Raw genomic sequence first — 19,776 nt, forward strand, 5'->3', positions numbered from 1 at the left:
CCCACAGTGCCCCGGCTAACAAGCCGGCTCAGCTAAAAGGATGCCTGCCAGGAGCCCTTTCCGACAGCCTGTCAGTGACGTAGGAAGCACACCAACCTGCTCTGCTTGTCAGAGAAAATCGGGAGAGATGGTTGCTATTTTGTTTGAGGGAAACAAGATTCAAAATATTAAGTCCCAAAGGTAGGAACAAATCCACAAGGAGAAATTAATAAAAGTGAAGTCCTGTATTTGCATTAATAAGATATTTTATAAAAATAGAGTGCAAGGGAAACTTGGGAAGAGTTTAAACGGAAAAGATCTGGGGATTTCAGTAGTTTCCATTTTAGGGCAAAGGTGGCACGCTCTGGAGCTGGTCAGAGTTTGTAAGTGAGCTGAGTTGCTGGGAAGGTCAGTGGTCGCAGCCCGTAACACACGAGTCCCTATGTGGATTTTCAGTGTTCTTGTCTTGAAACGTGGGTCTTAACAAGGCTGCTGTTAAAACAACTTGAGCACATCCCAGAGTAATTTGGGCAGAGAATAAAAAGCATCTGCAAAGCCCCATTGAGGGACTCGGGAGAAATGTGGAAATATAACCCACCTGGGGAATTCCTGGTATTCTTGCAAGCTTTGGGAACTACCAGTTTAGTAGGTTGAGCCCTTGATCTTGGGACTTGCCCTCATGAAGCCTGTTACTGCAAAGGAGAGGCTAAACCTACTTATAATGGTGCCTCAGAGTCACCCCCAGAGAACCTCTTTGTTACTCAGATGTGGCCTCTCTCTTTAAGCGAACAGTGCACGTAAATGCACTGCCCTTCCCCCTACGTGGGACATGCCTCCCAGGGGTGTAAATCTCCCTGGTTACATGGGACATGACTCCCCGGGATGGGTCTGGACCCAGCATTGTGGGATTGAGAAAGCCTTCCTGACCAAAAAAGGGAAGAGAAATGAAACAAAATAAAGTTTCAGTGGCTGAGAGATTTCAAATGGAGTCAAGAGGTCATTCTGGAGGGCATTCTTATGCATTATATTGCTACCCCTTTTTAGTTTTTAGTGTATTGGAATAGCTAGAAGGAAATACCTGAAACTGTTGTAGTACAATCCAGTAGCCTTGATTCTTGAAGATGATCATGTAACTATATAGCTTATATGGTGTGACCATGTGATTGTGACAATCTTGTGGCTCAGACTCCCTTTACCCAGTATAGTGACAGATGAGTGGAAAACGGGAACAAAAATTAGATGAATAATGGGGGGAAGGAGGGGATGGGATGTTTTGGGTGTTCCTTCTTGTTTCATTATTTTCTTTTTGGAGGAATGGAAATGTTTGTTCAAAAATTGATTGTGATGATGAATGCACAAGTATATGATGATACTGTGAGCCACTGACTGTACACTTTGGATGATTATCTGGTATGTGAATATGTCTCAATAAAATTGCATTAAAAAAAAAAACAATTTGAGCATGGTTTAAGAGGATCTGTTTTGCAAGTCCACACAGTCCAGAAGGGCTGGAAGGGATGTGCGAGAAGAATATGAAATTGTTGCTATTGAGCACCGAGTGAGGCCTGGCCCGCGGTAAATCCTTTAAATGGATTGTCTGGCTGAGTTCCCCACAGCAGCCCTGTGAGCCAGGGCCCATGATGATGGCTATTTTACAAACGAGAACACGGGCACAGGTGGCTGTGATGGCTTTCTCATTACTATTTACGAGTGGTAAACAGTATAACTTGGATTGGATTCCAAGTCTGAACTGTCACCGTATCCTGCTTTCCAGGAGGAGAGTGTTATGGAAGCCGACAGAGGGACGTTCCCACAGAGGGTGGCTGCCGGGAGGCAGAGGAGGATGGAGACTGCTCGGGGCCATTAGAGGGGCTCCCTTAGGGCTCTGCCCGTGGAGGGGGGCAGTGCCATGCTGCCGTGCTCTAAGGAGCGAACGGGAGCAAGAGTGGGTGAGGACAGGTCTAGCCAGAGGAAAGACAGATAATAGGAGGTGGTGGCAGGGCAGAAACTTCCAGATCACGAAGAGGGGAGACTGGGGGAAGCTTAAGGCTGGGAGCAGAAGGGGAGAGTCTGTGTTAGGGGAAAGAGGTTGTGCTGCACAAGCCAAACACGATCCAGAGCTGGGACAAATCACCTGTGCTCTATCTATTGCTGTGGCAATTTTCAAGCTTTAAAAGCACAGTAAAATGCTTTTAGTTTTAGCAATAAGATAATTTGCAATTAAAAATTAAATACATTGGGATATTTTTGAATTAAATCTGGTAGAGACATGGGGTACCTAAATAAATGGGAAATGTGGTTTATCTGCCAGAATTATCTACTGGAGAAAGATGACGAGTGCATCTTGACGAGCATGTGTTGCCCCACCCTCCTCTGGTGGCGGAGTCATGGTCTGTTGAGAAGTGATGGGAAGGGTCATGATTGCCGTCAGCGACAGTCCTGTCCCCCTTGGCCAGCCACTGGCCGAGCGTGTCCAAGCCACTTCGCTCTGGGAGAGGCTCCCGCACCGGTGGCGGAGTCAGCGTTGCAGGAGCCTGGCTCTGCACCGTCCCAGCTCTTGTGAGAACATGTGATGAGACCTGCGTTCATTGGCTTTTCTGTTGCTTGCAACCAGACCTGGCCTTCAGAGCAATGGAACCCTTTTCTGCTTCTGCTGCCCGTGTAGTTTATGATCACGGTGAATTTTAAGGCAACATCACTGACGGCCGGTGGTAAGCCCTCTTTTTATTTCCAGTCTGTAATGGCCACAGGTTATTTTCCTTATTAATAGGGTTTTAAACAATCAGGCTTATCAGTGTCAGAAACAATTTGGCCTTTAAAGATTCTATTAAGTGTCTCTATCCTCTGTTTCTATTAGTTGTGTGTTTCTAGTTTCTTCCAAGTAACAGGCAGCAAGTGGCTCTGTGATGCTCGGTTCAGCCCTATCGCCATAATGCCAGCAAAATATTTTGGCCTCGAAGAATCTGAAAGCATGTGTCCATCAGAGGTAGTTTTCTCAGCTGAATTAGATCAGCTCCAGGGAAGTGGATGTTAAACCATTTAGTCTATATTCTAGGTGAAGAGAGATTTTGTGCCCAATATTTACTTGTTATGGAAACTGCCAAAATGTGTGTCTGCTGGGCTAGCTGGGTTAGGAGGGGGTCAGATGTCACGTAATCCTCAGTGTTCTCAGAGTTCCCCCATCTGAGACGTTCACAGAGTGGTTGCCGGGCAGGGCTCTCCTGTCCAGAATGATCTGAAGGACACAAAGGTGGGTGACATGGAGCTTTTGCTGTGAGCTTCGAGGAATCTCAAAGCAGTAAAATCTGGTTAGAAACGTGCTTTCCATAGTGAGTCTAACGCCAATATAGACGTTTATGTGTTTCGATAGTGTGACTTGGATTTATGTTCAGGTGATGAAGCACAATGAAATTTCAAGTCCATTCTGGGAGTGCAGTGGAGCAAAAACCCGACCTGTCAATTTAACAACAGAAGTCTAGACACTACTATAAAAATTGCTTTAAGGACAGCAGGAAAACCAACATCAAAAATTATTAGAGCAATTAAATGGAAATGTATTAAACACATGAGTAAACATCTCTGCATGAGACATGAGACATAAATGCAGGACCCAGCACATCTCTCCAATTAAGCAGAGATGGAGTGCTTTAATATTCTGAGTGTCTTGTTCAATCCCCTGAGTCTCGGCACAAATAGCTACCAAAGGATTCGATTCACTCCATTTCAGGTGGTCAAATCTTCTGGCTTTGCCCTAGATTATCAAGTTAATTCATTCTTGGTGCTTTGAGTCAAGATTACTTAGAACACTCTGAGTTTCATATTTTCTCTGAAAGTCATGTAAGAAGGAGAGATGTTTCAAATGGACATATAATTGCTTGGTAGAGACAATGTTTGGGATGATTTTCAGGAGAATCTTTATCTCTGAAATACTTCCCATTTTGAGGTATGGGTATTTCATGAGTCTAATTAAAGTGAATGCCCTGCAGTTTTAAAAAAAATGCCTTCTTGCATAGAGACATGCATAGTTCTGCTTTCTGCTTTTTTAAGTTCTGGAATCCACTCAATTTACAGTGTCTTAGAATTTGATAAGTAACGTGGACCCCCCCCCCCCCCCCGCCATGGGCCATTGTCATCTCTTCTCATTGAAATAAACAGATGTGTTCTTATCTATTTCCTGTTCTGAATCATGCTCATTCACACAGCTTCATATTCTTCGTCGTGTATCTAAAGCATACCCTGGTGTCAAGTCACAGCTTTAGACCCACCCGCTCTCTCACAAAGCCGTTCTCAGTGATTCTAGCTCACACCATTACCACCTTCTCCAGGGTAGTCCCTGTTCTGTCTTCTCCATCTGCATGGACACCACAAATCTTTGCTTTCTTCTTCCTGAGCCCACTTGTGCCTTAGGATCCATTTCACTGCAACATTCCAGGCATCAGATGTTGGAGACAAAGCCCACTTGCAACCCTTGGGTACTGGGTCCATGTATCATTCCCTCCTCAGGCAGCTTTAAAATTGTTTTCATAATTTAGTTTAGTTTTTTTTCACCAATTGTTTTGCATAAACTTTGCCTAATCAACAATTATCCATTCCTTGGGGGAACCACTTTTTTTTTTTTAATTCAGTTTTATTGAGATATATTCATATACCATATAATCATCCACAGTGTACAATCAGTCGTTCACAGTACCATCAGATAGCTGTGCTTCATCACCACAATCAAGTTTTGAACATTTTCATTACTCCCAAATAAAAATAAAAATAAAAATAAAAGTAAAAAAATACACCCAAAACATCCCTGTCCCTCCCATCCCACCCTATTTTTCAATTAATTTTTGTCCCATTTTTCTACTCATCTGTCCATACTCTGGATAAAGGGAGTGTGAGCCACAAGGTTTTCCCAATCACACAGTCACCCCATGTAAGCCACATAGTTATACACTCGTCTTCAAGAGTCAAGGCTACTGGGCTGTAGTTCAACAGTTTCAGGTACTTCCTTCTAGCTATTCCAATACACTAAAAACCAAAAAGGGTTATCTATGTAATGCATAAGAATAACCTCCAGAATGACATCTTGACTCCATTTGAAATCTCTCAGCCACTGAAACTTTATTTTGTTTCATTTCTCTTCCCCCTTTTGGTCCAGAAGGCTTTCTCAATCCCATGATGCTGGTTCCAGGCTCATCCCCGGGAGTCGCATCCCACATTGCCGGAGAGATTTACACCCCTGGGAGTCATGTGCCACGTAGTAGGGAGGGCAGGAGTTTACCTGCAGACTTGGTTTAGAGAGAGAGGCCACATCTGAGTTCTCTGGGGGTGATTCTTAGGCACAATTATAAGTAGGCTTAGCCTCTCCTTTGCAGTAACAAGCTTCATAAGGGCAAGCCCCAAGATCAAGGGCTCATCCTACTAAGTTGATAGTAGTCTTCCTGCCCAAATTACTTTGGATCTATCAGGGTTTCACATTAACATGTACATACCATCAAGATCTCACTCCCTCTTCTAAGCTCCATGTAATTATGGTGTTTAAATAAACTGACTGTAAGAGTTAAATTATTTAGTGTGCTACAGAAAATATAGATCCTGCACCAAATAAACATCTCTTCCCTTGGTCTCACACATAAGGTGAGGTTTTAAAACACAGTCAATATCATCCTTTACCTTTTGGCCTGATTTGCCTTAGTTCTACCAGATCCACTTCATTCATATCTCTAATCGAAGTCTGAATTCTTTTCCAGCTTTTTTAACAGTTGCCGAATGAGGTAATTCTGACATTTGTAGCTTCCAAGCTCTAGCTCTGGGTTTCAGGTGTCACACAGGTACTCAAAGTTCCAGGAACTGACCAGGTTATACACAAAGAGCTCAGCATCTCAGAATTTGGAGATAGCCATTACAACTCAGAAGCAGATGTGACTGCTGTAAGAGCTTACAATCTAGGGACATTACAATAAGATGATAAGCTGTGCTCTAAGGTTCAATTCTGAGTTTGCATATTATAGTTAGTCCATATTAGTGAGGCATTATAGTGTTTGTCTTTTTGTTTCTGGTGCATGTCATTCAAAATGCTGTCCTTAAGATCCATTCACCTAGCGGCATGTCTCACAGCTTCGTTCCTTCTTGCAGCTGCTCAATATTCTACTGTATGCATACACCACAGTTCACCATTCTGATCATCAGTTGATGCACCTTAGGCCACCTCCATCCATTGCAAATCAGGAATATTGTGCCATAAACACCAGTGTGCAAGTGTCCATTTGTGTCCCTGCTCTCAGTGCTTCCAAGTACATACCCAATGAAGAGGTTTCAGGACCTTACGGCACCCACATACTTAGCTTCTTGTGGAATCACCACACTGTCCTTCAGATAGTCTGCACCATTCTACTTCCCTGCTGTATTAGTTAGGGCTCCCTAGGGAAACAGAATCAACAAGAGATAGCTATAAATATAAGATTTTATAAAAGTGTCTCACGCCACTGTGGGGATGCACGAGTCCAAATTCCATAGGGCAGGCGGCAGACTGGCAACTCCAATGAAGATGTCCGATGAACTCCTCAGGCAGTGAACTGGCAGCTTCGATGAACTCCTCAGGAAATGCTTCGCTGGCCAGCTAAAGAAGAAGCGAAGGTCCTCTATCTGTCTCCCTTAAAAGTCTTCAACTGATTGGATTAAATCCAGCTGACTGCATTCTCTCATTGTGGAAGACACGCCCTTCGTTGATGTAATCAGTCAGCTGCAGCCAATTGACTGATGATTTAATACACCAGCCTTCTGGTTTATCCAGCAGCCCCAAACATCCTCACAGCAACGGTTAGGCCAGTGCTGCTTGACCAGACACCTGGGTACCATCACCTGGCCAAGTTGACACGTGAACCTAACCATCACACCCACCAACAGTGAATAGGTACAGCCCTCTCTCTCTGTTTTCTCCAGCACTTGTATCCTTCTGTTTATTTTTGCCCCCTGCATCTTATGGAGATAGATTCACATACTATACAATCATCCACAATGTGCAATCAGCTGTTCACAGTATCATCATATAGTTGTACATTCATCACCACAATCAGCACTTGAAAATATTCATTACTCCAAAGAAATTTTAAAAAGAATAAAAAAGATAAAATAAAAAATAAAGTTACAATACTACAGGATATAATAATAAGGTTAGACAACAATATCACCACCAAGAATCCCATCCCCCTCCCATATATCCCCCTCTCATACACATTTAGCTTTGGTATATTGCCTTTTTTACATTTAATAGAAGCATATTACAATATTACTTTTAACTATAGAGTCTAGTTTGCATCGATTATATTTTTTCCCCAATACTATCCCTTTTTCAACACCTTGCAAGGTTGACATTCATTTTTAATTCCACATGTAAAAACATTTTTTAAATTTGTACATTTAGTCACCATCATTGACCACTCTAGATTTCACTAAGTCATACAGTCTTATTTTACTTTTCCTACAAGATTTTTTTTCCTATTGTAATTTTTCCAACTTAGCCTGATGCAGGCCTTCATTTCTTCCATATCCTTCTCTAATCATGGAAATTTCTGCTCTGCCTGTGGCAGGTGCTAATTAAGTCTTTCTTAGCAGGAACCCATCAAGACTCTTCCGTAAGTTGCACCCAGAAGATCCCCCCTGGGGCTTGGCAGGGAGGGAGCCCAGGCCGGGCTCTGTCCGCATCTGCCCCCCGTGAGCTCACCCTGGCCGGGGCCAGCGCCTCCCAGAACGTGAAATGATTGTCTCGAGGACTTCGGCTGATGCTGTCGTAGGATTTGAAACACTCCTGGGTGATCTTCAGTCTGATTACTAATGAGACCAAGTGAAGGCACCCCTCTCACGTACCCAGATCTGAGCCTGCTGAAGAGATACCATGAAATTGTATCAAGACATTGTCTCAGGCTGCGCAGCTCATTTTCCACTAACAGGGTTTGGCCCGTCTGCATGTGCAGAAAGGATGATGCTTATACATCCACACTTCACTTCTTGTTTGCCATAAAAATAGCCATTGGCAACAGTACGTACCTTGAAAGAGAATCACACACACACCCATGCCGTATGTTGAAAATATCACGTTTGATATTTTCTCATCTGGTCCTCTGAACTCTAGCCCCTTTAACTAATAGTATTTTTGCATCTGTTGTAGAAAAACCTTGCTTTTTATCAATCTGATGCCTGTTTTCATCATTGCTAAGTGGGCTTATTGTCTTTTTAGTTTCCCCTGGTCCATTCTGCTGTGGCGGCCGGGTCAGCGGCCCCATCCCCACGACCGATCCTCAAGGTGCTCACCGGGAGCAGGAGCAGCCCTCCCTAAGAGCAGCTGGTTCCTTTTTGCCATCAGAGCAGAATTTCAAAATACCAAAGTGTGTGTGATGATTATACGGTGTTTGTGCAACTTTATGCACTAATGGCTTATGAGGTGGAAACATGGGGCAGGAGAGGATTAGATCTGTGTGCTTTGATGCTAAAATCAGAGATTAATATGTTAGGGTAAGGCTAGAAATAAAAACTGCAAAGTAATTAAATTCCAAAGAGGACACATTCAAGTAAATATAGCATATGAATAATTATAGAATTCTACTTAAGTAGACTATACTCATCCAATAGATATTGTTTATGTGATATAATTTCAAAACTTCTGATTTTATTAAAAAGAAAACTCATTTTGACCTGAACATTCAAACTTACAGGACTCTTTAAAATGAGTTGATTCTTTGTTTTTCTAAATTCTGAAGTTTCTTGCTTCTGAGGCTTTAACTGGAATGCCAGAAAGCAGGCCTCTTATTTCTCATATTTATTCATTTTCATCACTGCAAATAATATGATGTCCAGATCCATTGTCTATTAATTTAAACCAATTTTTTAACCAATGATAGAGATTAGTCAATCTCATTTTAGTGAGTTATTTATTTTAAATGAATGCTGATGAATAACTGGCAGTGGCCAGCTCCATACTAAACTGAAAATCTATATCCCCTACCCCTGTACATTTATTTGCTTAACCCTTGTCACAATATAGTCAAAGGATTCGTTTACAAGGTAGGCGAATCCTGGAAAACTAAATAAATTCCTATGTGCAAATGATCACCATGGCAGTGAACAGTTTGTTACATGTAAAAACTGTGCTTTCAGGTCTGTCCTAGAGAACACAAAGTAAATTGGAAAACTAGAATATTTCCAGGCAATTTTGGGTGGGTGGGTGGGTGGGGGGCAAAAAACCAAAACTCCGAGGTTTATTTTTTAATTAAACTCCTAATTTTGAGGTAATTGTAGATTCATATGCAGTTGTAAGAAATAATCCAGACATGCCCTGTGCACCTTTTGCCGTTTCCTCCAGTGGAAACATCTTGCAGAACCGCAGTGTAATGTCACAGCCAGGTGTCCTCACTGATGAGTCAGGATGCAGAGCCCTCCGGCAGCACAAGGGCCGCTCTGGTTGCCTTTGATGCCACACCCACCTCCCCCCCACCTCCGTCCCCACACCATTCCTAGCTGTCCATTTCTGTAATTGTGTCGTTTCAAGAATGACATGTAGGTGGAGTGATGCAATATGTAATCCTTGAGGATTATTATCATTTTTTTACCCAGCATAATTCTCTAGAGATTCATCCAAGTTGTTACATGTAACAATAGTGCATTCATTCAATTACTAAATAGTATTCCACTGTTGGCTTAACATTCACCCACTGAAGGGCATTTGGGTTGTTTCCAGTTTGGGACAATTGCATTTGAAGCTGCTGTGACCATTCGTGTACAGGTTTTTGTGTGAACATTAGTTTTCATTTCTTTGGGATAAATGTCAGGAATTTCATGTTTAAAGAAACTGCCAAAATGTTTTCCAGAACTGCCTGTACTATTTTACATTCCTGCAAGCAATGTATGAGAGATCCACTTTCTTCACATCCTTGCCAGCATTTGGTGGTATCACTATTTTTTATTTTAGCCATTCTGATAGGTTTCTAGTCATATCTCATTATGGTTTTAATTGGCATTTCCCTAAAGGCTTATGATGCTGAACAGCTTTTCATTTATTTATTTACCAATTGTATATCCTTTTTTGAGAAATGTCACTTCACATCTTCTTCCTATTTTGTAATTAGATTGTGTTTTTACTGTTGAATTTTGAAAGTTCTTTAAATATTCTAGGTACTAGTCTTTGTTGGGTGGGTAGTTTACAAGTATTTTATCCCAGTCTGTACCTTGTCTTCATCCTATTAACAGGGTCTTTCACAGAGCAAAAGTTTACCATATAATGAAGTCAAATTCATAATTGTTTCCTTTTATGGATTTTGCTTCCAGTGTCAAGTCAAGAAGACTTTGTCTAGTCCTAGATACTGAAGATTTTTCTTCTATTCTTTTCTAAAAGTTTTATACTATTACATTTTCTGTTTGAGTCCATGATATATTTTGAGTTGACTTTTATATAAGATGTGAGATGTGAGATGTACGTGGACCTTTTGGTTGTTTTTGTTTTTGCCCAAGGCTGTCCAGTTGCTCCCGGGCCACTGGTTGAAAAGGCTCTTTCCTCCATTGTGTTGTTTTCGCACCTTTGTCAAAAGCCAGTTGGGCACATTTGATGGGTCTGTTTCTGGGTGCTCTATCCTGCTCCATTGATCTCTGTGACTCTCTGCCAATACCAAGAGTCTTAATTACTGTAGCTACATCATAAGACTTGTAGAGTGTCTTAGAATTGGACAGAATGATTCCCTCCACTCTGTTTTTCTTTTTCAGAATTCTGTTAGCTATTCTGATTCCTTTGTATTTCCATATACATTTTACAATAATGTAATAGGAATTGTATTAAACCCATATTTGGGGAATTTGGGGAAAATTGACATCTTTGCTATGTTGAGCCTTCCAATCCATGAATGTGTTATGCTCTGCATTAATTCAATCTTCTTTGATTTCTTTGATCATTTTTTGGTGGTTTTCAGCATACATGTTGTTTACATGATACTTTTGGTTTACACCCAAGTGGTATTGTATTTTAAATTTCAGTGTCCATATTTTCACTATTATGTTGATTTTGTATGTTTGTCTTGTATGCTGTGATCTTGCTGAACTCATTTGTTAGTTCTAGGTGGATTTTTGGTAGATTCCTTGAGATTTTCTACATAGACAATCATGTCATCTTCAAATAGGGACAGCTTTCTTTCCTTTTTTCTTTCTTTCCCTTTCCTCCCCAACCCTCTCCTCCCATTTCCCTTTCCATCACTTCCTTCCTCCTTTCCCTCCTTCCTTCTTTTTTTTAATCTGTCTGCCTTTCCCCCTTTTCTTGCTTTATTGCACTGCTAGAACTTCTAGCACTATGTTGAATAAGAATAGTAAGAGCCGGCCTCCCTACCTTGTTCGCAGTTCTAGGGGAAAGCACGCAGTCTTCACCATTAAGTATAATGTTAGCTTTTTTTTTTTTTTTTTGGTAAGATTTCTTTATCACATTGATGAAGTTACCGTTGCTTCCAATTTTTTCTGAGAGTTTCTGTCATGTATGGGTGTTGGATTTTGTTAAATACTTTTTCTGTATTTGGTATGTGACAGCATTTTTCTTCGTTAGCCTATTAATGTGATGGCTTAGATGATTCACTTTTTGAATACTGAACCAGCCTTACATTGCTGGAATAAACCCCACTTGGACATGGTTTCAAAATCTTTTTCTATATCATTACATTATATTTGTTAGTGTTTTGTTTAGGATATTTTCATGACTATATTCATGAGGGATATTGTTCTGTAGTTTTCTTTCTTTATACTGACTCTGTCTGGTTTTGATAGCAGGGTAATACAAGCTTCATAAAATTAATTGGGAAGTGTTCCCTCCTATTCTAATTTCTGAAGAGATTCTATTGAATTGGGGTTAATTCTTCTTTAAATGCTTGGTAGAATTGCCTGTGAAATCATCTGGACCTGGAAACTTCTTTTTAGGGAGCTTTAAAATTATGAATTCAATATCTTTAAGAGTTATAGAAATATTCAAATTATCTGTTTCTTATTAAATTAGTTGTGCTAATTTGTGTTTTTTGAGGAATTATTCCATTTCATCTAAATTGTCAAATTTATTGCATATGTATTATTCACAGTAGTCCTTGTGATGTCTGTGGCGTCTGTACTGATAGCCTATTTCATTCCCTATTGATAGTCTCTCTTTTTATCAGTCTTCATCGATGTTTGTCAAATTTTATTGACGAGTCAACAAACTGCTCTGTTTCGTTGATTTTCTCTATTGTTTTTCTGTTTTCAATTTAATTGATTTTTGTTCTTATCTTTACTATTTCTTTCCTTCTGCTTGCTTGGGTTTATTTTCTCCTCTTTTGCTAGTATTTTTTTTGTGTGTGTGTGAGATCTTGGATTATTGATTTTTAAACTTTGATCTTGTATACCATGTGTATTTAGTGCTATAAATTTCCCTCTCAGCACTGCTTTGGCTGTGTTCCACAAATTTAGTATAAAGTATTTTAATTTTCATTCAGTTCAATGTATTTTTTTATTTCCCTTGAGACTTCCTTTTTGACCCATAGATGAAGTATACTGTTTAGTTTCCAAGAATTTTGATATTTTCCAATTATTTCTCAATTACTGGTTTCTGCTTTGGTTTTATTAAGTTCGGAACATACACTTTCTATTATTTCAATTCTTTTGAATTTTTGAGGTTCTTTTTATTATCCAGGGATATAGTCTATCTCGGAATATGTCCTGTGTATACTGCTATTGCTTCATGGATCAGAATTGTCAGTTAGAACCTATTGGTTGTTGGTGTTGTAGAGTTCTTTATATCCTTGCTGATTTTATACCTAGTTGATCTATCAACTGTTAACAGAGGGTTGTGGAAGTCTCCAACTTTCATTGTGTATTTGTCTATTTATCCTTTCAGTCTTATCAGATTTGTTTCACATATTTAAAGCTCTATTGTTTGGTGTATATACATTTAGAATTGTTATATCTTCTTGATGGATTGATACTTTTATCACCATATAATGTTTCTCTTTGTCTCTGGCAACTTACTTTTCCCTGAAGTTTACTTAATATGGTATTAATATAAGCAATCCTGCCTTCTTTTGATTAATGTTTACATTGTTTGATTAATGTTTACATGGTATATCTTTTTCCATTCAAGTTGCCTATATAATTATATTTGAAGTAAGTTTCTTCCAGATAGCATGTAGTTGGTTCCTTTTTTTTAAAATCTGCTCTGCCAACCTCAATATCTTAATTGGTGTATCTAGATGGCTTACATTTAATTATTAAATATTAAACTATTGATATATTTGACCTTAAGTCTGTCATTTTATTTTTTGTTTTCTGAGTGTTTTCTCTGTTTTTTTTTGCTCCTTGGTTTCCTTTTTCTTGCCTTCCTGTGGGTTACTTGAACATTTTGATTAATCTGTAGTGTTTTTGAGGGTATTTCTCGGTATAGCTTTTTCAGTAGTTTCTCTTAGGTGTTACATTATATTACTATAACTTATCAAAATTGGCTGGTGTCATCATTTTGTCAGTTTGAAGGAAGCTTGGAAACCTTACCTCCCTTTTCATGTCTTTGTCCTTCCCCATTTATAATACAGTTGTCTTAAATATTTCCTCTGCCTACGTGAAGGCCACATTAGACGGTGTTACGGTTTTGCCTAGAAACTGAAGAGGAGAAGGGATGCCTATTTCATTTACACATATTTTTGATTTCTGTGTTCTTCCTGCTTTCCTGATTTTGAAGATTCCTTACTTTATCATTTCCTTTCTGTTTAGAGAACTTCCATTATCCATTACTTTAAAGTAGTTCAGATGGCAAAAAACTCTTTTTAGCTTTCTTTCCTCTGAGCGTGTCTTGACTTTGCCTTTGTTCCCGAGGAATGCTTTGGCTGGATGTGGGGTCTCGGTTGACAGTTCTTTACTGGTATAATGAGCGACTTTCTGTTGAAGCCTGGGCATTTTGGGTATTATGTTATGAGACTCTGGATCTTAATTAAACCTTTTGTTTTAGCTGGATTATTCTGATACCAGTGCAGTGGGATAATGGACGTGTTGCCTCATTGCTGACCTGTGGAGTTAGACGTCGGGGTTCCCACTTGGCCTCCACTGACCTGGGCAGGGTGGGAGCTGTGCTCCCCCCTGGGCTTCCACTGAGACCCCTGGCTGAGCAGATGGGCGTGCTGGTCACTGCTTCCCACGCGGCTCCACTGGGGGTGGGTGAGGGGCAGCCTCTGCACTGCTGGAGGTGGCGAAAGTCCTGTCTCCACCAGGCCTCCTGTGACACCAGGCCAGGGGGAGAATGGGGGGTGCCCGGCACTGCAGGTGGAGGTGGGAGCCCATCTCCCCACTGACCTGTGGAAGTGGGTGCTGCAAGACTCGACCCCATTTGGCCTTCCCTGAAACCATCCCCGGGTTGGCTAAAGGGCTTCCTTGCAGCCAGGGATGGGCTGCATTGGCTGGAGTACAGCAGTTATTAACTCTTAGACCCTAAAAGTTTTCTGCCTTGCTGGGCTGCCACTTTCCTTTGCCATTGGCTAGAGAGACAGTCTTTTATTGCTCCTTCTTTGGTTTGCTCTCATTGGTATCACTGGGTTGCTGGCTTTTTCAGCTCCAAATCTGAATGCATCACTGTGTTGTCCTTGGGCCCTGAGTTCTCCAGCTGGCTGCCTTCTCTCCAGCTTTCAGAGCGTCTTCTGTTTGTTTTTTTATATAATTCCAGGGTTATATACTCCTCCTTGCAAAAGTACATCTATTCCATCTTTCTGGAAGTGAACATACCTGAAAACAAGATTTATTTCATTGTTCATATTTGCTGTTTCTTGCATTCAATTTCAGAAGACAATGACCAACCCTCAGAAAGATACTAATTAGTAGAAAATAGTTTGCACAACCCAGGTTGCTATATATGAAAGACTCCTTTGAAAGTTGCCTTTAAAAATGCATAATTCAAAAAAGTCAATTCTAGGAGTGAAGAATTCTTAGGAAGCTGATGTTACATGAATAACTTTTTTTGAAGTTATAATTTATGTATTTCTGAGGTCCTCATTCATTCTATTTATTAAAGAAATAACATTTGGATTGCTTTAAGTCTATTGTACTGACCAGTGGGAGCCATAGGTATTGTTTTATTACACTAAAAAAGTAACACCTGCTCATTATAACAAATTCAGTCAATTCAGACTAGTTTAAAGTAAAAATTGCTGTCCTTCCCCAGCCCAGTTCCATTTTCCAGGTGTCACCACTGCTCCGTCAGACATGCATCCTGTTTCCAGTGGGCGTCTGTACTCGCAAACACTCCCACCTCTTACTGCTGGTTTTCCTCTCTGGCTCCCCTTCTATGCACCGTGTCTCGCTCATCCTTCTCTTTCTAGTTGTGAAACGTTGGGATGCTTCCAGACTTGGTTCTAGAACTCTTTTCTTCTCAATTTTGTTTTTTCTCTGTGACTCATCTATATCCTTGTCCAGCTGCCATTTACACTCAGATGACTCACCAATTGATTTTCTAGTTCAGCTCTCTCATCTGAGTGTCAAACTCCAACTTTTATTTGACAAGTCCTTTTGGAAATCTAAACAGCACTGCAAGCTCAACATGCCAACACCAGACTTATCATCTTCCTCTCCACCCTATTTCCGATTTCACGTCTTGGTAAATGGCACCACTGTATATTGAATTGTGTTAGCTGGAAGCTTTAAAGTCATTATTGATCTTTCCCCTTCACCTCCTACATCCAGTTAATCACCAAGTCCTGCTGCTTTTGCCCCCTGAGCCTGCCCACCCCCCTCCATTTCCACCCTCACGGGTTTGTCATCTCCTACCTGGGCTAATGCAAGAGTTTCCTTAACGGCCTCTCTGCTTCCATCTCAGGGTCTTGAACTCACTTTTTTTTTTTTTTTTTTGCATATGAAATGTTTACTATAAAGAATTATTAAGTATAACAGGGGACTAGGATAGCAAGGGATTGGCTAGTAAAGAGTAAAGGGAATTCTAAAGAATACAAGAATGTAGACATAAGGACCTGCTACTACCCTGAGAGCTGAGATAAAGCATACAAGCAAGAATCCTCCCTGCCCCAGCCCCAGGGCCGAGACCTAGATTTCATTTCAGAGCACATGGCCATGGTTCACTGAATGGCAGAGAAGTTGTTGTGGTCCTGTATTGGCAGAACTTGCTGGAAATCCACCCTCCAGGGCTTGCCAGAAGTTCACATCCCAGGCTGCCAGGAAAACTGTTGAACTCACTTTTTACTCTGTAACCAGAGAGGCCTTTTCAAAGTAATAACCCGGTCAAGTCAGCTGCCTGCTTAAATATTTCAGTATTTTAATGGATCTCGTGGTAAAGACCTAAGTCCTTATCATGACCTAGCACAGTGCCTGTCACATAGTTGGTGCTCAATAAAAATTTGGGGCGGAATGGATAGATGAACTTATGTAATTTAAGTATTTTGTGTTAAAATAGTATTGCTAAACTCAGCATCTTGCATGTATCTTTCTTTACTCTTGTTAATTAATGTTTCTGTTGGATATATTTCTAGAAGTGGGATTGTTAGTTTGGTTTGGTTTTCAGCTATTGAATATCACGGTTAATATCTGTAATGATAACAAAGATCAGGACTGGTGTGGTGAGGCCTTGTAGCCGTCCAGAGGAAAGGGCTCTGATCTAGGACAGCTGCAGCCTCCTGGGGCTCCTGTCTGACGGAAGGCAGTTATTATACTCCAGTGAGAAGGTTTTTAAATGAGATTTTATGTTAAACATCTTTTGGTTAAATATTTTGTAGGACAGAGCAAGGAGCAATGAGTTGAATTTTCATATTCATACCAAATGTGATTTAATCCAATATATCACTCCGACGTTTATTGTGCTCATGAGCTCCTCTCATTAATGTCAATATGTGGAAATCAGGTAGCGTAAGTAAAAGTGTGATTTGACATGAGGTGGTCACACAGTAAGGGTTAAATAAGTATAGCCTGTTATTGTAAGTTTTATAGAAATAAATGATCTACCTGGAGTAGTGGACACAGGGCAGATTGGGAGTGTTTGTGAAGGTCTGTCCTTCCTTCCCCCTCCTGGGGTGGTGCCCGGGGGGAGGCGCCGTGTGTCCTGCTGCAGGTGAAGCAGGCAGAGGGGCGGGAAAGGTGGAGACGAGGGGAGGCAGCTGTGCCCAGCTCTGCACCTCCAGCTCTGTGACCTCGGACAGCCAGGCCATCTCTGCCCGGCGTGGGTTCCCGTCTGCAAAGAACCTAACCACCGTTTCACATCCAAAGTGAACTGGATGCCATCGCTTGTTTAATTATTTACTGAGGCATTTATTTCCATTGTTTGAGCTGATATTACAATGCTTGATTCCTGACTTAAGTCATGAATTTGCATAAAAGTGGGTGATGCGGGGGCTCTAGCAGCTTTAGAAACCACATGGGCCGCCCTGAGTCTGCCCTGAGGCCGCCGAGAGGCCGGAGGGGCCTGGGGAGCTACTGAGCGTCGGGAAATGCCTGTGCCCCGCGCCCTCGGAGGGGCCCCGACCGTCACCTTCCCAAGCCCCTCCACGCATTCCCCTCTCGCCTGCTGTTGCTCCCACTGGGATGCGTAGACTGAGCAGCCTCTCACCCACCCCCATGGACTGCTGGGCAGGAGGCCGCTGGGGCAGCACCAGCCTGACCGCCCCGCTGCTCCCCCCCAGGCCACGGGTCCCCCCACGACCGCTGCTGCGCCTTCGACGAGAGCAACGTGGTGGACGGGGTGTACTGCGTCCCCGTGGGGCACTGGATCGAGGCCAGCGGGCACACCGACGAGATGAGGCGCACCACGGACTTCTACTTCAGCGTCGCCGGCCACCAGGCCATGCACTGCTCCAGGTACCGGGCGCGGCGGGCCGGGTCCACGCGTGGGGCCCGCGATGCTGGGGGGCTCCGGGCCACCGACCCCTTCACAGAGCTGTGGCTGCATACAGGCCCGGGCATCAGCATAAAGAGGATTAAAAGTGAGAACACAACAGAAACATCCTAGATTAGTGTTTGTGTTCTTTATGCTACTGACCAGCAGTGAAACAGAAATTGATGTCTCCTTATAAAATTTCATTCCTGTAAACATGGGTGAAAATCCAGACGTGCACACTAGATTGCACGTGATCATTTGTCTTATTATTTATTAATATGTTCCTGTTTGTTTATTTGTTTAATTATTATACCAGCATTATATGCCATAATAAAAATTCAAACACTGAAGGGAGTGCTAACTGAAAGTAAGGCTCACTACACTTTCTCCACTCCCACTCATCAGAAATTATTTTTAATCATCTTATGTTTACTTTTTGGAGGTTAACTCCAAGTCTTAAATAATATGCACCTGCTTTATTGGTTAGTCTTCAATTAAAAAATATCTATTGATTCCCTTCTGTGATGTGAGAAATATACCTCATATTTTTGCTCTCTTCCATTGCCAATCCTACAGGGCACATTAAAAAAAAAGCATTCTTTTTTTTTTTTTTTTTTTTTTTTAATTTGTGGTAGCCACTTTAATAAGCAAAAAAGAACCTTATGGTTCATCTGAAGTTAGAAGGAACCAGGGTTTCTCTTTGCCTTTTTTTTTTTTTTAATCATCATTTTATTGAGATATATTCACATACCACGCAGTCATACAAAACAAATTGTACTTTCGATTGTTTACAGTACCATTACATAGTTGTACATTCATCACCTAAATCAATCCCTGACACCTTCATTAGCACACACACAAAAATAACAAGAATAATAATTAGAGTGAAAAAGAGCAATTGAAGTAAAAAAGAACACTGGGTACCTTTGTCTGTTTGTTTCCTTCCCCTACTTTTCTACAGATCCATCCATAAACTAGACAAAGTGGAGTTTGGTCCTTATGGCATTCCCAATCCCACTGTCACCCCTCATAAGCTACATTTTTATACAACTGTAAAAAAGCATTCTTTTGTTACTTAACTTCATAATCAATAATTTGACCCATCGGTTTTGGCATCACCTCTTCGTTTCCTGTTGTGTAAGATCAGAGTTTCTTTGTTCTGTATTTTCCTCCACATCTACTCCACTTATTAACTCCTATTTTCTTTACTTTTACAATTTCAAGGTTTACAGAATTTACATTTAATTTAGTGAATATAAATAAGTCTGTCTTTGAAGATTTAAAATTTAAAAGCAATGCTCACAATTTGAAAATATTTAAAAAATATTATTTACTGTAGAGTGTGCAGTGTTTGTACCACAGATACAGAGATGCAGTCTCATGGTCTTAAAAATTGTGCTGCATTGAGTGGGAGAGATAATCAACGCAAATGGGGCTGTAAGGAGCAGGAGAGCGAGAATGCCACCTCATCCCAGTGCTGGGGAGTCGGTGTTCTTGAGGACATCTTTCTTACACATTCAGGTCAGACTGTGAAGGAAGAGGGGCCGGATGTGCTGGCAGACTGGACACAGCCTGTGAGGGACAGGGGTGAGCGTGGCCCCTCATTGTTGCCCGGAGAAATGGGGTGGGTGGAGGTGCTGCTTCCTGAGATGGAGAGATGGAGATGAGCAGTTGGGCGTTTGGGATTGAGATTAAAATTCTAATTTAGAAATGTCTGTTCAGTTGCATGAGATAAATCAATGTGATGTCAGGAGTTTGGGTGAAATGTTGGAAATGGACATAAAACATTGGGAGACATCAATATATGGATGTTATTCAGAGTCGTGAGTCTGGATGAGCTCATTTAGCAACTGAGTGAAATATCAGGGCCTAAGAGAAAAGGAGAAAAGGCCAAGGCCTTGGGTCTGCAGGGTGTAGCTGCCAAGGAGAAGGTGCAGGAAGGAGGAGCAGCTGTGCCCGTG

The 19,776-nt window shown here is 41.3% G+C and overlaps 1 protein-coding gene across 2 annotated transcripts in view; it reads left to right on the forward strand.

The window, feature by feature from the left end:
- EPM2A (EPM2A glucan phosphatase, laforin) overlaps positions 1–19,776 on the forward strand; it is a 104,795-nt gene that overhangs the window by 46,313 nt on the left and 38,706 nt on the right. The window contains exon 2 of one of the 2 annotated variants that reach the window (XM_037842602.1): positions 17,622–17,796. The exons of the other annotated variant lie outside the window; for it this stretch is intronic. Within the exon in view, the coding sequence (XP_037698530.1) occupies positions 17,622–17,796 (175 nt within the window). The remainder of the gene's footprint in view (positions 1–17,621; positions 17,797–19,776) is intronic. 2 annotated transcript variants of the gene reach the window in all.

Source organism: Choloepus didactylus, chromosome 7 (assembly GCF_015220235.1).
Source record: "Choloepus didactylus isolate mChoDid1 chromosome 7, mChoDid1.pri, whole genome shotgun sequence".
Lineage (NCBI taxonomy): Eukaryota > Metazoa > Chordata > Mammalia > Pilosa > Megalonychidae > Choloepus > Choloepus didactylus.